The 21,870-nt window shown below is 45.9% G+C and overlaps 1 protein-coding gene across 11 annotated transcripts in view; it reads right to left on the bottom strand.

The window, feature by feature from the left end:
* The window catches only part of RBM6 (RNA binding motif protein 6), a 54,293-nt gene that overhangs the window by 31,153 nt on the left and 1,270 nt on the right, over positions 1–21,870 (bottom strand). For 7 of the 11 annotated variants that reach the window (XM_040646187.2, XM_040646183.2, XM_015292822.4 and 4 more), the window contains exons 2-6: positions 18,616–18,725; positions 15,286–16,627; positions 14,379–14,468; positions 13,331–13,400; positions 1,540–1,613 (exon numbers count right to left, since the gene is read on the bottom strand). In XM_040646187.2, coding sequence (XP_040502121.1) covers positions 1,540–1,613; positions 13,331–13,400; positions 14,379–14,468; positions 15,286–16,627; positions 18,616–18,659 — 1,620 coding nt within the window. In that variant the 5' untranslated portion in view covers positions 18,660–18,725. The remainder of the gene's footprint in view (positions 1–1,539; positions 1,614–13,330; positions 13,401–14,378; positions 14,469–15,285; positions 16,628–18,615; positions 18,726–21,870) is intronic. The other 4 variants (XM_040646184.2, XM_040646185.2, XM_040646182.2 and 1 more) reach the window with 1 other exon arrangement.

Below are 21,870 nucleotides of genomic sequence, written 5' to 3'. Positions count from 1 at the left end.
GTACACAGATTTACTGGTGATCTTTAGATACTCCGTTCAGTTTGGGGCCTGCTGCTTACAGGCTCTTTGCTGTAGCAAAGGACCTAATCTAAGTCAAGCGCCTGCCCAAATACATTAGGATGCTCCAAGGGAGAAGGAGGCATTAACGGTGGGAAGAGGAGGAATTCCCAAATTCCCCATGTATTTGGGAATGGCACTTGCACAGAAAGACATCACTTCATGTGACGAGAGCCAGGGAGAGACTATGCAAAGGCATTTGGTTAAACGGAGTGACACACATAATTATGTGTTTCCCAGTGACAACATAATAAACTGGGAGTTGTAGCAACACCAAAGGGCAAACAATAGCTGTCACTGATGGTAAAAAGCACTGAATAATTCTGGAGCCTTTTCTCGTTGTGCTCCGCCCTCCACCATCCTGTAGCAATGTGCCAGGCTCTTTCCCAGCAACAGAAGTATTTCTGTAAAACATTTTTCTAAGTTGCAGTACCTCTGTAATGGAAAATAGAGGCAAATGCAAGTGCTTAGTGGGACCTCTGAAACCCCAGCTGTGAAGACTCATTAAGTGTAAGTACATTTGTGCACTTGCACAGCTCAGAATCTGACTCGTGACTCTCCTCCCATGACAGCGAGACACGGGATTCAGGTAAAAAAGGCTTTTGATAACTGATCTCAATTCCTACTCAGGCAAATTAGGAGGAAGAAGGCAGCAAGAGAGGAGACGTGAGGGATGTAGCAAAGAAATGGGGATTGATTGTTCGTGGCTTTTCTTGGCTGAGCCATCACCTGCGGTTCCAAGCCACAGACAGGCTGGTGTGAAATGGAAATGATCTTTTATCTAACAAGTGTTCTGCATCTCACTCTTGTCTAGTAGCCCACAGCTCTAGCCTCAAATATCAGGTCACAGCAGGCTCTCCTTGGGAACTTCTTCACAGGAGATTTAATCCATCATGCACTTTTAAGGACTGGAAAAGCTCAGATTTACCAGGTGCAACTGAACATAGGGTAGTCCTCATGTCTGCAACGCCAGCTTGGCAAAGGACAAGACAGATATGGGGGAGATGCACAACTAAGAATCTCTCCCACGCATGAGGCATATGGAAAGTCAGCCCAGAGCTGCATACCAGAGCACTCACCTACAATCACATGTGTATGTGTGTGCGCACGCACAGCCGGGGGAGGTAGTTAATGCTAGCAGAGCTCTTTCCAACTGCATTTCAGTGTGACTACAAAAGTATCAGGGCCAAAACCTACGTGAGGAGCCTGTCAGCTCCCAGCCTGAATCCAGCCAGTGTGCTGACATATGCTAGGGAGGAGGGAGGACCATTCAGTGTCTGGCAGCTCTCTCACACTGGCATTTCTAAGCCTTGGACAAGGTTCCGGAAACAATATTTAAACCACAGCGTTGTGCATTATACAAGAACAGCTCTTCCTTGGAACGGTTCAAAAAAACACAAAACCTCATTGGCTTTCCACCACCCCACCAAAAAAGAAATAAATTTAAATCTTCTAGCAGCATTGACCGAAGTGTAAAGCAACCTGGTTGGCTTCCATGCATCCGATGGCCTCTTCCAAGAGTGAAAACTCCACGCAGACATAGCGATAGTCGTAACCTGGGGACAGCATTTAAATACAGACGGGAGTCATGTTAGTGCCTTGTCATAAAGAAAGCCACAGTCAATATTCAATTTCCCTTTCCCTCCAGTGACAAACCCTCTAACCACCACCCCTCTGCTCCAAAATGAAAAGGAGAGAAATCAGGGACTAGCTGGATGATGACTAACTGCAGTTTATCATGAATTTTAATAGTGCAGCGTTCCCACTTCCCCTTACACAACCCAGTGACAGGCACACCCTTCCTTAGGGCAAGAAATAATTGCTTTTTTTTTTTTTCTCCCTTTCTTTAAGGCACAGTGATTTTCCATGCTCATTTCACATTTTGTACTGCCTTGGGGGCAGTGCTCTCCAAAGCAAGCGTTGGTAAAGTCATTCCAAAGCACCTTGCTGTGAATGTATTTCACACAAATGGCCAGCATTTTAATTTGGGCAGTATTTCAGAAAGAACTACCATCATTCCATTACCTTTGCTATTTTCCCTCCAACACCTGCTCATTTCTGAAGTCCAAGTCCCTTGTATTATGAAACAGCACAGTGGAGCAGGAATCATAACTTCAGCTCTCTCATTCTGGCATTTTATTTCCAATAGATGTTACTGTACGTTTAGTAAGAGGGTATGGGAGCTTAAGATGCTCCCCCAAGAAACTAGATGCAAGAAACCAGAGGGGCTTTACTCTTCTTGCTTCCTGAAGAGCTGCCCTCTCAATCAGCTGTTGATTTCTACTCCAGTTACCTGCACCAAAGCATTCTGATCCACAGCAAAGTGCAGGGTGAGCACTACAGAAGTAAGGCCATCCTAAGAGCCATTGGTGCTGTTGCAAGGAGCTCCAAGAAGAGCTGAGCAACAACCTGAAGTCATAACCTCTCTCTTCACGTGCCAAGGCCACCTCATCCCAGAACTGTGCTTTCCAGATGACTGTGGGCTGGCATGTCTCTACACGGGAACACAGCAAGGGGAAAGCTTGCTTCCTTCTTTCTGCTGCTGGTCAGGGGTGAGAGGAAAGCTGGCCTGCATGTGGGTTGCACCATTTTAGGCGCCTAGCTGTGCCAGGGGAGAGCTCTTCTCCTCCCTCCTGAAGATGCACATCTTAACACAGACACATTCAGCCCAGGTATGCATCTGCTTCAACCACTGCTTCAACCTTCCATGGCAACGTAAACCCACACACACTTCTCCCTGTGGAGGCACTCCAGCCTGCCAGAACACAGCCCCATGGCCCTCTGAAGTTACTCCAAAGGTCACTTGCTGCACTCACCCATCTTTCCTTCTGTTTCTTCTCTTAACCATCTTCAAACTTAACCACTTCATAGACAACGCTGTACAAAACTAGTCCATCACCAAACCCTACTGTGTTTTATTCTGGGAGCTCTTCACACACCTAACACCACATTCCTTTGCACATTTACTGTTATAACAGGACTCCAATCTGAATCTAGCTCCAACTCTGCTTCACATAGGAGTTCATTTCCCTACCACATATCATTTGTGCCAATACGAGTACGCTGGAGGGAAATGTACCAATCTGCTGCATTTCAGCTCAGTGAAAGAGGCCAGCCAGCAGTATATCATCAGTGGGGAATGCAGCTAAGGCCACTTGATGCTGCTACACAAAGTGGGCACCTGGAACTCGAGGTACAGTTTCAGATGGCAGAAGTGACAAAAAAATGCAAATTTGCTGGGCTGTTCCCAGAGTGCTCTGCAGTTCCAGCCACGCTCTGTGGCCTGGGACAACAAAGCAATGCCTGCTCAGCAGCAGAGAGCTGCTCTCCAGGAGCAGTGCTGCCCCTTGCTGGAGCCTGGCTTGCATTCTGGGCAGGCACCCACTGCCTTATGGCATGGTACGCAGGCTCACATAGTGTGCTTTAAAGTCCTATTCAAATCCAGAGCCATTTCTCTCCCTCCTACTTAGAAAAGAGCTGTTTGAATGCTGTCAGCCTCCAGATCCCTGATTCCTGCTCACAGGGAGGATTTTCAAGAGCTGCTGCAATCAGCAAGCCAGGCTCAGGGCGCTGTCTTGTTCCCACGTGCATATGAAGTAAGGGTATCCCAAGAGCCTGAAAGCATGACTGCAGAAGTTTGCACTCCTCACCATGAAAGGCAGTTTGCACCCAAGTCGTGATGAAGGGAACGAGTGCTCCAGACATGGATGTAATGCAGCATGACACCAGTGAGCTCAGCACTGGATGCAAGGCATTGGATAGAAACACTGAGCTGCTCTGAGGTCTGTATGCTGCAGAACCATCCCATGCATCACAAAGAGACAATGAAGAAGCAGCTCAGCATGGCTTTCCTTGTACACTCTCCTTTCTCCACCATCCCCACCAAACTCAGCCCACCTAAGCAGCACTGCTACAATAATACATAGGATAAGAACCAACATCAGAAACTGCAACCCCACGCCCTGCCAGAAAGCTGCTCCAGGCCAGACGTTTACATCTCATGGTCAGGTAGCACAGGAATGCAGCGTGTTGCAGTGCACATACTGGCCTCCAGCAGGACCAGAGTAACGATGGGAAAGGGAGGCCTGGAGCTGCGGCCACAGCTCCATGAGAGCACCCTTCCATTTCACACCGTGCTGGAAAGCCCACTGAAATGGAGGCCGGAAGATCAGCAGCTCTGCTACACCGCACCTTCCCAATGCAACGTTTGCTGACTTTTTCCCCACCATTGGCAATAATCACATTACCCAGAGGACAACTGAAACCAAACCGAGCACCTTGAGGCAGGCTGCAGGGGATACTGCTGGCTGCCGTGCCTCCCCTCGCCTCCTCTGCAGGGCTGGGTCAGCTCTCTGTGCAGCCACTGCTGAGCTCACACTTTTTTCCCTCTGAAGCTTTCACACAGTTTGCCTGTCAGAACGCAGCAAGCCGACAGCAGCAGGACAGGGGATTTGGGCAGATGTACGGGGACAGAGCAGGGACTGGCACAACAGGCATCCTAAGGGAAGCTATCCCTCCCTGCACATCAGAGCTCTTGGGCACTCACCAGCACTCTTCAAGTCTTAGTGATAAAACCAAAGCAGAATCACTGCTAATGACTACAGCATGGTTTTGTGACTCAAGGTGGCCTAAATTCACATGCAATGCTCCACGTGAAGATATAAGGTTTGGCATCCCCTTAATTAGATCCTACACTTGCTGCTTTGCACAAAACCACTGTGAGGGGATCTACAAAAAGGGTAGAATGGAATAAGGAATGCTGTGTGTTTTGGAAATGTTTGTCATCAACATGGATTCTCCGTCAAAAAGACAAAACAGATAAATTAGAGCATGCTGGAGAGTTTGTTACACTGCCCAAATAAACATTCCAACAGGGGCATGCAACAGTCCTCCAGCACTTGAACCCATGCAGTGGTTGAATTGGTTCGCCCTGAAGTGCTTCTGTGTATGCACAATCCTTCCTGGATGTCTCCAAAGCATGCTTGCTTGTTTTCTACACTGAAAACAGCAATGATCTCCTAATACTTAAGAGTAAGGATACATTTAAAGCTCCAGGAAGCTGCTGTACAAACATTTGAATAAGGGATGCTTTCCTCCTTAAACATGCCTTTTAGCGGAGGGAATTTTGACAACAAATAGCAGGTCCTTGTTAGCATGCCACAGTTGGGCTAAAAATCCTGAATGCATGACTTAAAATTACCATTCTTTGGATTCGGATAAAAATATCAAGGACTTGTGATTTAAAATAAGACTTGCTTCTATACAGGCACAGTTTCTGAACAACTGACACATAGCAATGTGTTATTTCATGATAGTCTGTAACATCGGAGATCTAAATAAAACAAAACCATAACATTCTTCTGGTATGTGCTGTAAGCAGCGTGGAGACATCAGAAACATCTCTCTGGAGTTTAAGGAGGCCAAACGAAAAGATCACATAACAAGAGTGGCTCTGGTCTACGCCACACTGAAGACACTTTGGGAAGGAAAGCATGATGGCAACATGGCAAAGGCATCCAACTCCAGAAAGCTGATCCAGCTCCTTGGTTCTAGGAATGTGCAATGCAGCATCGCATTACCACCCTCCCTTACCAGAGCAGGGGATTAAGAAACCTTACGTCCAAGGTGAAATGTCACTGCTCTCTCAAAAACAACTGCTAGAAAACTCCTGCCCCTTGTGCTGCAGTACAAAGAGTCTCTCCTATAGCTGGAAGGAAAGAACAGTGGTTTCCTATTAAAGTAGCTCTGTTAGCACACAGTCTTTTGGCAACCTGCTGTAACTTTACAGCTGGGCCAGCTGCAGACGTGCCGGGGGCCTTTGCTCTGCCATCACTCACGCCTGCATCTGCCAGATGGGGCCAAGCAGCCTGAGGGAAGAAGATAATGATGGTGTCTCCATGAGCAAAGCCAGCCTGCTGATGCAAGGATGATGTTGGTGCTTGCTCTTTCCAGAGACAGCATGGCAGAACAGAACACAGGGTAATCCCCAGTAGAGTTTAATCCGCGTTAGGGAAGAAAGCTGCACTGCTTCAAAGGCAACAACAGCATAAAGTGTGGGGTGAATACAAAGGACTCCTCTCATGGGCTGACAAGTCATCTTGGAGATGGATTCACTCATCCTTATGGGTCTCTTTCAACTCAAGATATTTCATTCTATGACTTCAACTATCCTTGAAGGGACCTGCAATCTCACACACTGGTCTTCACAGCTGCGGACACTGGATTTTGCACATATCTCATGGAAAGAACCTGCTTTTGCTTGGTTGACAGGAATAACTACCTCATTTGTGGGAGGTTTTAGCAGCACACCCACGACCCTGCACAGAAATGTTTCCTGCGTCCAAGGAAAGGTGCAGACAGACGTCACCTAGATCAGAAGGCCCAGGAAGCCTGTGAAGTCATCCACACTAAAGAGTGAATAACTCCTCTCAAGGAAATGCTGGGAAATATAGGACTTTCCTCATATTTCTGTACTGCTACAGTGCACTATTATTAGCAGGTACGATACACCTACCGCCTCCAAGAAGCCAGCACCTCCTGACCAGGCACTGTGTGCACACAACAAGTCCCACCATGCAGCAGGGATGGGCAGCAGTGCAGTGCCTGCTACAGGGAGCAGGGAAAATGAAGCTGTCCACAGGGTGTGAACATCAGGAGGACACCCTGCAAGGAGCAGCAGCAATCAATCTGTGCTAACACACACACTCAGAAGCCAAAAGCAAGAGCGCTCTCAATACCAGCTGGTAGATTCAAAACTCCCATAAATTTGTCAGGCTTCTTTTCTGCACAGATAAATTGGTCTTTAGAGATACTGAAGCTGAAGAGCTGTATTAGAAAAGCTTGCTGTTGAATAATGAATAGGACAATCCACAAAAAGCAATGTCCCCAGTTCATTTCAAAGGCTGAGTGTACACAGCTACACCTGGCTGCTGGAAAAAAAGGTTGTCACTTCCTCTTGTCCCTCTGTACAAGAAAATTATACTCTCATGCACTCATTCATGACAGTGCTGCACAAGAGAACAACATTAAAACCAGAAAATATGAAATGCAACTGTATTGTGAAAGGTATGATGCTACAGTCCATCTTTCCCCCTCCATCCAGAAGAAAGGATCTGCTTGAGACACGGCCCCAAAACGTGGTCAGTCCACACAGCCCCATAAATTATAGGGCTGTGACAGAGCACTCACAGCACCAAATGGCTGTCCTCTTGGCCTACGAGGGCAGCAGCTGTACACTACTGCAGTGAGGAGAGGGAAAAGCCCACAGTGGTAAGACATTATAACTTTATTAGAGACACAGTATTACACGATGCTTGTACAGAAATGAAGAATTAAGAAAGGCTGGGATCATCACAGAACTCCATGAGAGGACTGGAAGCTGCCTACTTGGGGAGGTTTTACATAGAAGAAATGGGTTTTAAAATGCTGGTAATGTGTACCTAGGCCTCCAGCACCTGCCATTTAGCACAAACGGCTCAGAAAAGCAATTAATCCAATGAAGTCAGCATGCTGTGAGAAGCCTTGAAGTTTTCTATTAGAGATGCAAAAAAAAAAAAGAAAGAAAATAAATAAATAAAGGCTGAGTATATTTCTAAAAGCAGTCATAGAGAAGGACTGTGCATGTCAAAAGGGCTGTGATCATGTTTTATGGATGACTGTTTGTTGCTTTCTCTGTTGAGCATGCTGTAAATCATGAACCAAGGTCAATCACTACTGCAAACACAAACTTCATCAGTCGTACTTCCCAATTCCTAAGCCCTCACATCACAGATGAAGACAGCCAAGCAAGAATGCCTTTGGTTTGCAAGAGGCAACACACCGCTGCCCTAAAATCAGACAAGACTAGCCAAAAACTTACTGCCCACTCAGCTGGGAAGCCTGATGAAGACTGACGTCAATGACCACGGACTAACTCCAGCTAGGTGCTTTTTGAGTCCTGGTCAGGACTTCGGCTACAAGCAAGATTCAGCACTGACAGTATTTCCCTACTTACTCAAAGATGAGTCCCACAGAATGAAGAGCTCTGGTGCTAAGCAGGAGACTTGGGTGAGCCTTAGCAGGAGGCTCCCAGTGTGCTGCAGCGCCAGCCTTAATGGTGAACCAAGTTGTGTTCTGCATAGTTAACATAACAGGCACCTCTGTGCCACAGCGTGTTAGAGACACGTCATGGCATCCCATGGCACGTTCTTTGTAGCAAACTGAAGGACATAAGCCTTTGTGAGATCTACTCTAATCAAACTCCATAGGGCTGGCACAAGCTGTCTTCATGAGGAAGCCATTAGCTGGACACAAAACCACCCTTCCCAGGGGTTTGCCTGAGTGTACCGCATCACTCTTGTAAGAAAACTAAAGAGCTAGGTTCAGCATGGAGGTGCATGGCTGCATGCTTGCAGAAACATCCCCTCTCTGTGCAGAACAGCAGTTCAGCTCCGCTGCCCTTCCCAAGGCTGGAAGCTGCATTGAAGTACTTCACCAGCAGTCCTGACCTCCTAGGGCATCACCACCCCAACCTTGGGTATATGTACAGTGATTGGGAGGGACCTAAGGCTCAGCTACAGGTGGGCCAGACACAGGCACAGCCATAGCCATACTCCCACCCACAACAGCTCTGCTTTGAGATCCCACCCTGATCAGATCTCACCTGGCCTTGCACTCTCTCGCAGTCCAGCCCTAGAAAATGGATACCTTATCCCTAGTATGGAGGGGTACATCACTTGAGATCTGTGTCAGTTCCTCCATCAGGAAGTATACATTTCTGGATTTTAAATTATAAGTTTGACTAAAATTAAATGTTGTAAAGAATGCCATTTTAAATTTCAGGGTCTGCTTGGAATATTCCTGCAAACAATGATTCATTGTTCTGATACAGACAAAAAATGACTGCACTTGGGAAAGAAAACACATGAAGAAAAGAAAACCGAAAGGCACTTTTAATAGGTTTACCTAAGGGGCTTCTTAACATTAATTAAGATTTTAAAATATTAATTATTAAAATGTATAACAGGGTACCAGTGTGGCAGAGCTTAGCAAGACCAAGAGAGTCCGTTGGCAAAGCCCAAGAGAAAACTGCATTAAGTTTAATCAAGAGAGGAGCAGCACACAGCTCCAGGCACCTACAACATAAGGGCCACTGATATCAAACAAGAAACAAATGCTAGTGCACGTAGGTGGCTAAGTCAGCAATGAATTATGTCTGATGCCAATGGTACTGGGTAGAACACAAGCTTTTCAGAACTGAGCAGGCAACTGCCATAAAGACTTTGCTAAACTGGTCGGGGATGCGGGAATGCAAAAGTGAATATTCAGAAAAAAGAGGAACAAACCCAAATCACCCAATTTCTGAAGTGCTGCAGTAACACAACAGAGGGTGCACAAAAGGGCTGGGAAGACCCCACTGCCCCCAGCTGCAGCCCAGCTCACCCGGCTCCTCTCTGACCACGCTGCTCTCCATCTCTCCCAGATCAGCAAAGACTCCTCTCAGTTCCCCAGATGTGCTCCTAGAGTACATGAGGAACATCTCACGTGCTACCAACAAAGGCCTGCTTTCTCTAAACAGCTTTTTCCAACTGTGAATCCTGGCTGGAAAGCACATTCCACGACTGGCAACTGCAGACTGCATCCAGGAAAACAATCTGAGCAGAAGGCCCAGAGTACGTCTCATGCTTTCGTTTATTACTTGGACACTACTGCAGCATCTCTTAAAGGGAGAACAACTCAGCAAAAGCTTTAGGATAAAGATAGCACTGCACAGTCCCTTCTCAGGGACATATGTATACATTCACCTAAAGTGCTGTGTGCACATCAAACACTCAGGATCACTTCTCAGATTTTGCTTATGTTCGTTATCAGTCAGAAAATCAGAAATAGAGCTTGCTGAGAACGAGGCAGCACATCAATTTAAAACACAATCAAATTCAAAACTGGGACAAAGTGTGTGCTCATCAGGTTCCCCGAAGGCCAAAAGGTGTCAGCTCCAAGTTTCTGGCAGCACTGCCACAAGTTCCCAGACTGACAGGAGAAGGACAGGCAGCCCCGTGGCAAGAGGACTACTGGAAAGCCTTGAAACCAGAGAGAGGAACCTTCAGCTGGGAAGCTCACAAGCACTGACAGGAGCTTCCCAGACAGCTACAAGTCAGCACTGTTAGCACCTACCAAAGAAGTGGTGCATCTGCAGCTCTGCAACAGCAGTGGGCAGCAAGAGGCACCAGGAGATGTGAAGCTGAAGCAAGAGATGGACTTTGGCAAGATTCCACCATCACCTCCGGGTTTATGCTTTGTAATGATTAATCGAACAGATAAGCTCAAACACACTTGAAAGGAGAAGCTGGAAGCTAAGCCAACAACCTAATAGTTCTGCCAACGTTTAACACGATGATGGGAGAAACCCTTTCCCCTCCAATGAACTGATGATACTACTTTCAGTCCAAACATACAGGCTTCGATTCAAAAGATCTGAGCCAGCTCGCAGACGCAAGGAAATAGGAGATAACGTCGCAGTGGGTATTGCTGTGAACTTCCACTCTGACATTTCCTGATTGTCTGCAAATACCTGCCTGTTTGATTCAAACAGCAACACCGTGCTGCTTCCCAAGGTCTCTCCATTCGCCACCTTTCCAAAATCTAGGAAGTGTTACAGTCTGTGCACTTCAGAGACAGAACAATCTAAAGAATGAACAGCTTGCATGCATGTCAAAACCCCAGCAGGTCTACTAAGAACAGCATTCCAGGCTTAGCACAACCTGCAGGGAAAATGCACTTCCCTCAGCACTTCCAGTACGTGAAAAGAAAGGTGTTTGTAAAGAACTGCTTTTTTTCCCCCCAGAAGAGCCAACTATATATTTTCCCCCAGAACGGAGCCTTGAGGAACATCACCCAGTGGAATCATCGCATTGAGGCCGCTGAGATCATCTTTATGAAAAGCATTATGTCCTTGTGAAACCAATCTGAATCTCGCTTCTTTCAAGTTAATTGCATGCTATTTGTTATGGCTGGTTTTGTTCTCCAGCAGCTGCAGGCATTCTTCTCTCCCAAACACACTCAACATGAAGTACATGCACACATGATTAATGTTATTTTTAACATTTCTGGACAGCGCTCAGAATTATACAATCCACTCTTCTGAGCCAGGCTGCTGCTGTCGTAGCACTGAACTGATACACGAAGGCAGCCAGGGGGCCCAGGTGGATCACAGACAGGAGCAATCCAGGAGGTTTGCTTTTAACTCTTCATTTACACCACACTCCACTGTAAAAGCCACGTTCAGCAAAAGACTGGCCTCTTGCTTCAAACGGGCTAAGCTTAGCCAAAGTTCAGATGAATTCAATTCTGCACATTTCTCTATAGGAAAACCTCACGTGAAAAGCTGGATTAAGTTTACTACAGCTTCTAGTTACCCAGTTTCAAGTAAATGTTTTCACAACCCAGGAAGCTTTTGCTGTCCTAGATGTACGTCCATCTTGTGTAACGAGAATCAGAAAGCTGTTTAAATTAGTAGCTGCATTTGCAGCCTCAGGACATGATGCAAAACAGTCTTTGAAGCATCAATATAACCTAGAATAGCACTACAGCACTTAAATTACTGATGTTGAAAGGACAAGGTTAAATGCTGGCTTTAAATAGCCCACAAAATATGAGCTGGTTTTAACTTCGTTCTTCATCCCCTGGCTTTTGCAAGCTGTGAAAACTTTATAATAAAATAAAATCTGCTGCTGCTGAGATGGACTGAAACAGAATGCAGCTTTTACAGGATACCAGGAAAGCTGCAGCTCTCATTCCAAATGTGACCACCAGCAGATGTGAGGGCTTCCACACTTAACACCAGACACCACCTCTCAGATGGTCACCTCTGAAACTGGGAATGGGTAAAACACAATGGTTCTCTAATGAGGGCAGTGAGTTCTGGCACTAAGTTATAGTAACAAACGCAAGGAAGAGACTTACAGAAACATCCCCAGTTCAAGTGATTTGTTACTGAAAAGTTCCTTGTTTCAGAAAATCAGCAACTGGCAAATCACGTCGAGAAGGGCAAAAAGTGAACGTGCTGCAATGCTGGGGTTGTGCTCAGTGCTGCATGGCTGACAGCTACGTTGTATTGCATTTAGAAAAGAGGAAAGGAAGCAAGAAGGATTGCGCCCTTTAAGCCGTGTTTGTTGGGCCAGACCAGATTATGTAACACAAGTGTTCTTTAGTTCAAAGGTTCGTGAGAAGGTTGTGAAATCTCCTTTGACAGCTTCCAGAAACAAAAATATACTTGAGAAATACCCAACTGCCCCAGTTTCTGTCCCCAGCTACTAAACACCCAGGAAGCCTCTATATAAAGTATTGACACGAAGGATTCCGGCTGCTCCACGTGCAACCCATATTGGTAACATGAAAAAGCACCTACGAGAGTAGAAGCCTCTGCTTTCCTCGGTTTAGAAAAAGGCAATGGAAACAGCTGTGCCGTTTTTGCTCTCTTTGGAAAATGACAGAGATGTACTTTGGAGCAGGAGCTGTTCGCTACCATCAGAACAGGAAAGGAAACTTTAGACAGTCCTTCTGTTTGCAGGCATTCCCTACTAGCAAAGTCCAAACCTCTCCCCAAGACTCACCCCTCATTTCCTACCCCCACACATCTTTGTTCCAGTGTAACTCACACAAAGCAGACTTGTAAAGTATTTCTTTCTTCAGAATGCTATATATACTGATGAGACGTACAGCAAAACTCCATTCTTTGATAGGAGGAAGAGCATTCTGGCCCAGTATTTGGATATTTGCTTATAAAACTTGCTTTTTTTCTTTTTTTTTTTTCATATCTAAGAAGGGTGACAGTTTCACATTACTGAAGGAGAAACATTAGGGAATATCAGGTTTCATGGGGACACTATTTGTGCAGGACATGTTCCACAGCCTCACATCTCAGAAACAAGACTGAGAACAACCCAAAAGGATTGAATAATATTAATTAAAAGAAAAAAAAATTCTGTTGGGAGTTAACCTGTTTTTTGTTTTTTTTGTCTTTATCCTTGGTAGTTATTAGAACAGCTTTGCTGCTTTTTTCCTGCTGCTCTACAGCTAGAAGCACCAGGACATGCATTAGCTCTGAAGTAACAGAGAGCACAGCCACCAATTCTGGAGACAAAAGAGCCAAATACAAAACTCAATGGGCATTTTCATTCCAAAATACCTGTAACTACAGCATCAGTGGCTCCAGTCAAACTGGCTAGGTACATATTGGTGTGAAAAGTACCCTCTTGTAAACCCCAAACCAGAAGCACTGGCAAAGCATTCTCACCTGAACTGTAATCCTTCAGTCGTAAGTTCTTCACAGGCATCCCATCTGGCCCTCGGAAAGCATTGAGGATCTACAGGAAAACCAGGATCCACTTCAGTCTCCAAAACAAAACCTCAGAAAGTGAAGTCCTTGCTTGTGTACAATCCTTTTCCCCTAAGGCTTCTTTTGCCAACTGAGTTATAAACAGCTACGCTTTCATGATAAAGCTCCCACAGTACCTGAGAACTATTTTTTGAGTTTTGGGGAATATTTGATCTTTGTTTGTTTGTTTAAATAAGCAACCTTTATTTACACCAGAACTCAACTGCTCAAAGCTGTTCAGTCATGCTGTTTGCAGCCACGTAGCTCCCCTCTGATCCTTATTTAAGGTCAGAGAGATCTAACTGCCTTTAACAGACAGTTTCAGCCATGAGTCCTCTACTAACCAGATTTCAGTATTAAGCCTCAGAAGAGCTGATCACCACATCTAAACCTTGCAAAAACTGCTGTGTGTAGGTGTTCTCCAGTCTGGAGCTATCACCAAAAAAAAACAATTAATTAGAAGTGGAAGCCTTTGACAAGAAAACTTCTTTCACCTCGTAGCCTAGACTATTTTTTTTTTTAACTAAAATGAGCAGGAGACATCTTTTCCATCTCCATGAGATCTCATTTTAGCAGTTTCAAGTAACCAAGAAAGAAAAGGTTCACTCAAACACAAATGTCCTCCAGACTTCAAACATAATACCAGAAGTAATAAAAATATTGTCTCTATATAAAGTAATCCTGGAAGGAAGGCATGTTAAAAAGAGTCTGGCGGTCGAGGCTTTCACCCACCAACATCACATATGTGACTGTAAAAAAAAAATCAGCATTTCCAGGCCCTCAAAAAAGCAGAATAATCAGATAAGAAAATAACACTGCGATCATTTCTATATTGGGATTTTCCTTGGGGAAAATGACAGACTGTCTGAATTACACTCACCAGGCTTGAAAATGCTAAGTTTAGAAACATTGCATAGAAGTTTTGAAAGTCCTGCAGTGAATTCTGGATGAAGAACAACCCACTTACATCATCCTTCGTGGCAGTTTCAGGCACTCCTCCTAGCCGAATGAGCTTGCTTGGCTTCACGAATTCAGGGCAGGTCCGGTAATCTTGGTCCTTGAGTTCACACAATCAAAATGTTTTGGTTTGGTTTTTAACAAATCAGACATACTAACTCACAAGTTACACAAACCATCACAAAATAAAGCAAGGTATAATACAAAGGCTCATAAGCAGTATGGCTCATGTCTTTACCATAATATTGTTCAAGATTCAGAGAGCTCTGCAATGTTAGCATAATGAGCTTTGCATGCTTATCATGCTGTGCAATGAGATCCAGGTCCAGGAAGCATCTCCCTACAATATACACAACTCGAATGAACTGTAAATGCCAAGAGGCCATCCTTGTCCTGGATCACGTACATCTCCACATTTTTAAAACATGAAAAGCAAAAAATCCTCTGCCTGCTTTCCAGAAGTAGGAAATGAATTCAATAGTAGCTGTTAATTCAGTAGTTATCATTAACTTCAGGTTTCAAAGTTGATTCAGCTGCACTGTTCTAGGTCCATCTGTCCCAGCAGCTTCTCTCTGCAGCACTCATAGGCAGATGTCCAGGAGAAAGTAAGGTATTCTGTGTAATACTTCTCCCATAACTCCCTCTCTTTGTCTGCTCATTTCCAAACTGGAGACTTTCTGAACCAGATCTACTTGTACATGTTTAGCAATTCTCAACTGATAAACTGCATTTCTCTGAAGAAAATATTTTTAAGACAGAAAGCATGAGCACTAAAATGGCCTGGAGCAAGAGGCAAATCTCAGAGTAGGACAGTGACTTAGGACAGAACTGATGACACATGAAGAGTCCCTCCCAGCTCCTTCCACCCACTGGACAACACGCGTTCAAGAGAAACATCAATTGACAAAGCCACCTACCTGAAGGCTCTTATAGGGCCTAGAATCTTTGCTGGGCTTTCCTTCTGAAAATGACTTGCCATGTTCATAGTCAAACAACTGACATGCTGGCAGGCGGTGATCCACATCACGATACTCAATGTTTCGGTAGTCTGTATCTTGCCTTCCAAGGAAATCCAGGTCATCTTCACCCTTTAACCCAAGATCAGAATCGGATCTTTGCTGCTCCCCCCCAGAAAGCTGCTGCTGCTGTTGCTGCTTGTTAGCAAAGGTCTGAGGTTGCTCCTCTTGGTCCTGAAGAGCAGGAAGAGGTCCACGGCTATTTTGGAAATTGTGTGAAGCGTTGTCTTTGAGACCCAATCCAAGGGATTCCTCTTCTCTGGCTGGTGCTTCCGAGTGTTGAAATTCACCTTTCTGACTACCAAAAGGAGTTCTTTCCAGACCAAGCGCAGGCTCCTCTCTCTTGCCGGTGTTTAAACCAGAGCCCTCTCTTTCTGCTAAAGGTATGGTAGATTGGTTGCGTCTAAAATCTACAAGGCTTTGATCCACAGGAGGCATTTCCCTGTCTGAAAAGTCCATAGGAGGAGGCATATCTCTGCTCCTAAAGTCCTGATCAGACCGGGACCTGTGCCTATTTCTGAAATCTGACGATGGTGCATTTCTGTTTCGGAAGTCCAAATCAGAGGTGCCCACACCTCTGAAGTCCAAATCAGGTACATCCCTGTTTCTGAAGTCTGAATAGGAATGGTCTCTGCCCCTGTAGTCTAACTCAGGCACATCCCTTGCCCTGAAGTCTGAATGAGATCCATCTCGACCTCTGAAGTCCAGATCAAAAGATCCCCTTCCCCTGAAGTCTGATGGAGGCTCATCTCTACCCCTATAGTCCATGCTATGCGCTTCCCTGTCCCTGTAATTCATACGGAACGTCTCCCTGTTTCTGTAGTCCACTGGAGGAATGTCCCCACCCCTGAAGTCCATAGGTGGCCCTTCTCTCTCCCGAAAGTCTCCGGAGTACATATCCCTGCCCCTGTACTCAGAAGGGGGTGGCTCCCTACCTCTGAAATCCAGCTGAGACTCATCTCTGCTCTGAAAGTCAGACGGTGGGAAGTCTCTGCCCCTGAAATCGTGGTGCCCCTCCCCACCTCTGAAGTCACTACGTGGTCCATCTCTAGCTCCAAAGCTGAAAGAAGGTTCCTCTCTGTTGGCAAACTGAGGATTGAGGAGGCCTGCGAGTGCCTGGATATCAAAAGGAAGTGATTCTCTGCCAGAGAAGTTGCCAGAGTGTCTTTCTTGAGCAAGACTATCAAGGGAAGGAGGATAGTCCCTGTTCCACCCGGGAGCAAACCTTTCTTCTTGGCTCCCACTGTAGAAATAAAGACAGTATTATTCATAACGTGCTTAGAGTCTGAAATCTATATAGCAGCACATTCTTCTCTAAACTTTTTATAGAGTGGTGTAACAGTCTAAGATCCGCAGAAGATATTGATGTTTGGCAGTATAAGATGAGGCAGCATACGACAGATGTGAGAAAGTAAACTTGGGTGCTCCCATTTCAGCACAATTTCCAGAAGCACTCAACAGGAAATACCTGCAATATTAATGGGTTAATGATGGTAGCAATCCACATAGTCCTGCACTGCACACAGCTCTGCAGCTGTTCAAGGTTCCACCAGCTGGTGTGTTTGTTTATGAGCATCACCAGCACATGCCTGGGAGGAACAAGTTGAGCTGAAGTCCTCTGGGCAATATTACAAACAGCTAACGTATCACATTGTCACGAGGCACACAAAAGCAAAGGCTACCAACAAACATGCTCAAGTAACACACTACCCAGACTCATTTTTGCCTCTCGTGCTGGAGTCTAAACCAGCAAAATACTGACAGCTATCAGTTCAGATGCCTCACAGGAGCATGTCAATAATCAACGAATCAACGTGTGCAATTATCCTGCACTCATGCTTCAAGACGGGGTGTCCTGTACCAACGTTACAACCAGATAGTCATGAGCTCTCCTGATCCCTGTACACCACCACTCAGGAAGAAGTTTCCTCTTAATACAGTTTTTCAAAACCCAATGCTTGGGTTTTTTTGTTCTTTTGAGAGCTACCTTTTGAGCTACCTGTAGAGCTAAGCTCTACTCCGTTACATTAAACAAAAAAGAAGAGTAAATAAAACATTCCAAAGAAACACCAAATCCCACCCGAATCAGTGGACATTTCCTTTGCAACTACAGCAAGTTCTTCTTTGAGTTTCATTATAGAATCACTCATCAACAAAATGCACATTTGTAATCAAACTGTATATAGATTTACTAAGCTGCAAGCCCCTGCCTCACCACCACATAGAATAGGAATAACTTTCTTTGTTCAACGTTAGAATTCCCCACCCAGCACAGTAAAGAATGATGCCAATTAAATCCACTTAAAAATCAGCAGAGCAGCCCTACTAATAAGGCCACAAATCACGATCACTCTCCCAGCAACAACATCAAGACAGGTTCTGCAGGACATTGTTTTTTGTAGTTCATGTGACCAGTTTACTTGACCCATTACAGCTGGACATTTATTTGAAATATCCTCATTACAGAAACCTATGGTGTGCCAGGAGGAAGCACATTTATCATGCTGATATTCAAGTAACTGAGGTGGACATGTGAGCAATGGATGAAAGAATTACACACAATGGAGGAAAGCCCGAACTCTTGGTGTCTCCACTTTATTTTTTCTACCCAGAACCCCAGTGCAAACACAGGGTCCAGTAACAAGCAAAGGAATATAAGCTAAAAACCATCACGTGGTGCAGCTCAGAGACACATGAATCTTCACAACACTTCCAGTGATATTCAAAAACATATTGTGAAGGAGCACGGCCAAGCACATGGGGATATTCTGGTCTACTTCATCACATGGGATAGATTAAAGTGAAGTTTACACAAAATCCCAGGTGCAACTGAACTGCCAGTATTTCTGAAGTTAAGGCAAGACCCGCAGTTGAAGAGAATCAACATCACACTATTAGGCATCTCTCCTCTGGGCCTTAACAGTGGCTATTCACATGGCACAGCACCACCTCAGCTTACAGCACCTAAATGAAGCATCAATAGAAAAGGTGCTGTAGAGAAGGAACAGAAATACTAAAAGCAACTGCCAATAAAAAAGGAAGAAAAGAGCAATGCTTCACAAAAATGCAGAAAGTAGCTTAACTTGCCTCTTCTTAGCTCCACAACGACCTCCCTACTTTGGCCAAAACTGCCCACTCACAGGAGGATGTGCACAATGGCAATCAGAAAGTGCCCACTGCTTTTTGTAATGAAATGCATTACAGAAACAAGCTGTACACTGCAATGCTTACCGGAATGATCCCGTCCTGTTGCCTTGTCGATGGTCTCCCCACATGTTTTCCTTGTCTGGTAGGTTTCCAGAAACAGGTGATTCACTGTAAGAAGACCAAGACAGCACAACCTGTTGAATAGATAACATGACAGTAAGCCATGGGCAATGAAAATGCATCATGGAAGAAAAGCACCGATAACTGGGGAAGGCACGTGGGGACACGTGAGATCCATAACTGCCTATGGTGCCTCTCAGGCATGAATGAATTTAATTGTCGTGGTTCTATACGTTCAAAATTACAAGCTTCAAATGACTTCTGAAAGGAAACTGTCAATATGGGCGGGCAAACAATGTGGTATTTGCTCTTGATTAACATAAAGCTTTCCAACATACTGTGCTGTCTAACACTATTCAGAGCGACTGGAAATGTGAGAACACCGCAATCTATAAACAGCAAGGACCATTCCTGAACAACAGTTTGCAATTAATGTTTAATCCAAACTATTTCTGCCAAAAGCTCTTTGCTGCTCAAGGAAACCATCGCCACAATTGGTCTGCTAGGCTTACTTTGCCCTAGGAAAGTATCCAGATAACAGAGTATGCCTTGCCAATAAATCATTACAGGCTCTGTTCTCCAGCACTGCTCTAATCAAGCTGAGTGATGGGAACAGCACATGCCTCAACAGAGAGCTAAAAATCTCATCCACTTTCTTCCACCCGTAGCGAAGGTGAGGACTTCCTGGCGATTGCCAAAGCCAGGCCTTCAAGCAGGAAGGACATCCAGCTGCAGCAGAGCACAGCACAGAATGCTGCTGCTATCACTGATGCTCTCAGATCTGCTCTGGCTAATCCAGCTGCTGTGGTTTAGGAGCTTATCTCATACATCAATCAGTTTGAAGCTTATTTTCACCCTAGCACGGTAAAGGGTGGATTCATATCAGTGAATTTGACAACAGCTCACTCCTGTCTGGTTCTGAACTCTACTTACAGACCAGACATCTTCACCTTGCCCATACAAGTGTGGTGCCTACCACCAATCCAGCCGTGTGGAACAGGGCCGTGTCCAAACACCAAGGTGAGGAGACCTGGGGCTCACGTGCTTCTACAAACGAGTTCTAAAGCAAACTAACCCAACTGCAGCAGTTTGGTGGAACAGATGGCACGGACAGTCACCACCAGGCACGGCTGGAGCAGTAAATCTCAAAGGAAAGCACATGACATCCTGTTTCTGCTCACTTCCAAAGCTCAGCACTTCTGTACAAGCAGCAGGTTAAAGGCACAGCAGGTGGCAGGTGAGCTCCGGGACGCAGAGTGGTTGCACATGGGCATACACAGCACCACCTCCACGTGGCAGCCTCAGGTCAAGGTGTGACAAAGACCCTCTCCATGACCACGATCCACTGCGTGGATCTTCAGTCACACCAGTGCTGTAGAAGCAGGTCCATCCAAATGGCCGTGAAAGCCTCAGCGCCGGGCCCTTAGTGTTTCACATGGTTCTTGTTGTGAAAAGCACCTCCCTCCTCCCAGGATTTCCTCCATAAGCTCTACCATTCTTTAACAGGGATGAATTGCAAGGAAGTGGATTCCTTCCACTGAGAGGACAGGCAAGCGAAGATGGCTGAGCCGCACTGGTGTCGCTGGCCAGTCCTCCCATCTGTGATCTTTAGCAGCCTGTGGACCTGGAGTTTCTTGTTCTTCCCTTTCAGATTTCCTCCTCCACTCCACTTTTCATTAAGTCAGCGAGCTTAGGAATGCTTAAACAAAAAATCCCTTGTCAACTGCAAACTGTTTAGATGTAATAGTCAAATTATTAGATGGGGAAACAATGCCATTGGACTGCTATCAGGGCCAGCATAGACCAAGCAAGCCGTGCAGCAAACATGAGGTCGTGGTTCAGCAACACAGGCAGCAATACTGGCTCAAACCATCCCCTGTTCAGCCTCACACAACATGCTGCCCCTGCTCTGCCTTTGGCAATAGGCACCGTGTTGTCTGTGCCAGCCTGTGCTTTCCTGGGTTTGCACCTAGGATAACCCTCCAAAAGGAGGTATTTTTAACCCATGCCACTTCAGTGATCCAGTTTACTACACAGCCTCACAAAACAAAGTGACAGCAAAGCGCAGCACAAGGGCAGAACCTCCTTAGACCTCCATCAACACCAAAGTCTCTCTGATGCAACTGCTCCAGAAGATGCAGCGAGGCACTCCCAAGACCCCCCCAGCCCTGTTGCACCGGGTGACAGCTCCTGCCTCTCTGCTCACAACCACCCCTCACTGCCTGGCATTACCTACAGAGGTGACGCAACTAGGCCTCAGAGCAGGCAGAAGGAAATAAAGGCAGATCTGCTGACAAATGCATATTTTTGGTAGAGCCATGAGCAGCAGCACAGCGGGAGGCCGAGGCAGGAGCAGGCTCCCAGCCCTCTCATTCCACGGTGCAGCCAGATGGGTCAGCGTGAGTAAGGCTGTTTGCCAAAGGTGCACTAACGGAGCCTGGGGAAGGGGCCAGGCCAACAGGAAAGTACAGCAAAAATCCACCCTTGAGTGCTAGGAGTTTCACACCAATTACTTCTGCCTTCCCTTGGTCACAACACTAAATCTGAAGGAGATGGGAATAAAGGATGCTTCAAAACAACAACAGCACAGCCACAGAATGCACAATGTGGTTCAAGTCACTCACGGAGCCCAGATTTACAGCTCTTTTAAAGAGATAATTAGCTGTTATAATTATACTGAGGATTCAGGAGGGCTGATGTGCATACTAAGAGGATGCATTATACTTCTCTCATCTTCTCCAGTCGGTTCTGCTTCCTGATGGCAGAGACCCCATAGAAAGCACAAAGGTGCACCCTGATTATAGAATCCTAGAATGGCCTGGAAAAGGACCACAGTGCTCACCTAGTTTCAACTCCCCTGCCATGTGCAGGGTCATCAACCACCAGACCAGGCTGCCCAGAGCCACATCCAGCCTGGCCTTGGATGCCTCCAGGGATGGGGCATCCACAGCCTCCTTGGGCAACCTGTTCCAGTGTCATCACTACCAAGGAAGCTCCTCTGTGGCTTCAGTTCCTCCAGCAGTTGGGGATCCCACAGCCCTCCCAGCAGTCAGGGGACAGTCCAAGAGGACTCAGCGTGCCCTGGCCTTCACACCCACGGTCTTCCTGACGCAGAGTCCTCCTCCTTTCGATGCACCCCAAACAGCCCAGCAAACACCGCTGCCAATTTGGGGTTAATCTGGTTCTGCTTTCCCAACCGAGCCTGGCAGCAGGCCCTGT

The sequence above is a fragment of the Gallus gallus genome, chromosome 12, assembly GCF_016699485.2.
Source record: "Gallus gallus isolate bGalGal1 chromosome 12, bGalGal1.mat.broiler.GRCg7b, whole genome shotgun sequence".
NCBI lineage: Eukaryota > Metazoa > Chordata > Aves > Galliformes > Phasianidae > Gallus > Gallus gallus.
This window is presented reverse-complemented; position numbering and strand designations above follow the sequence as displayed.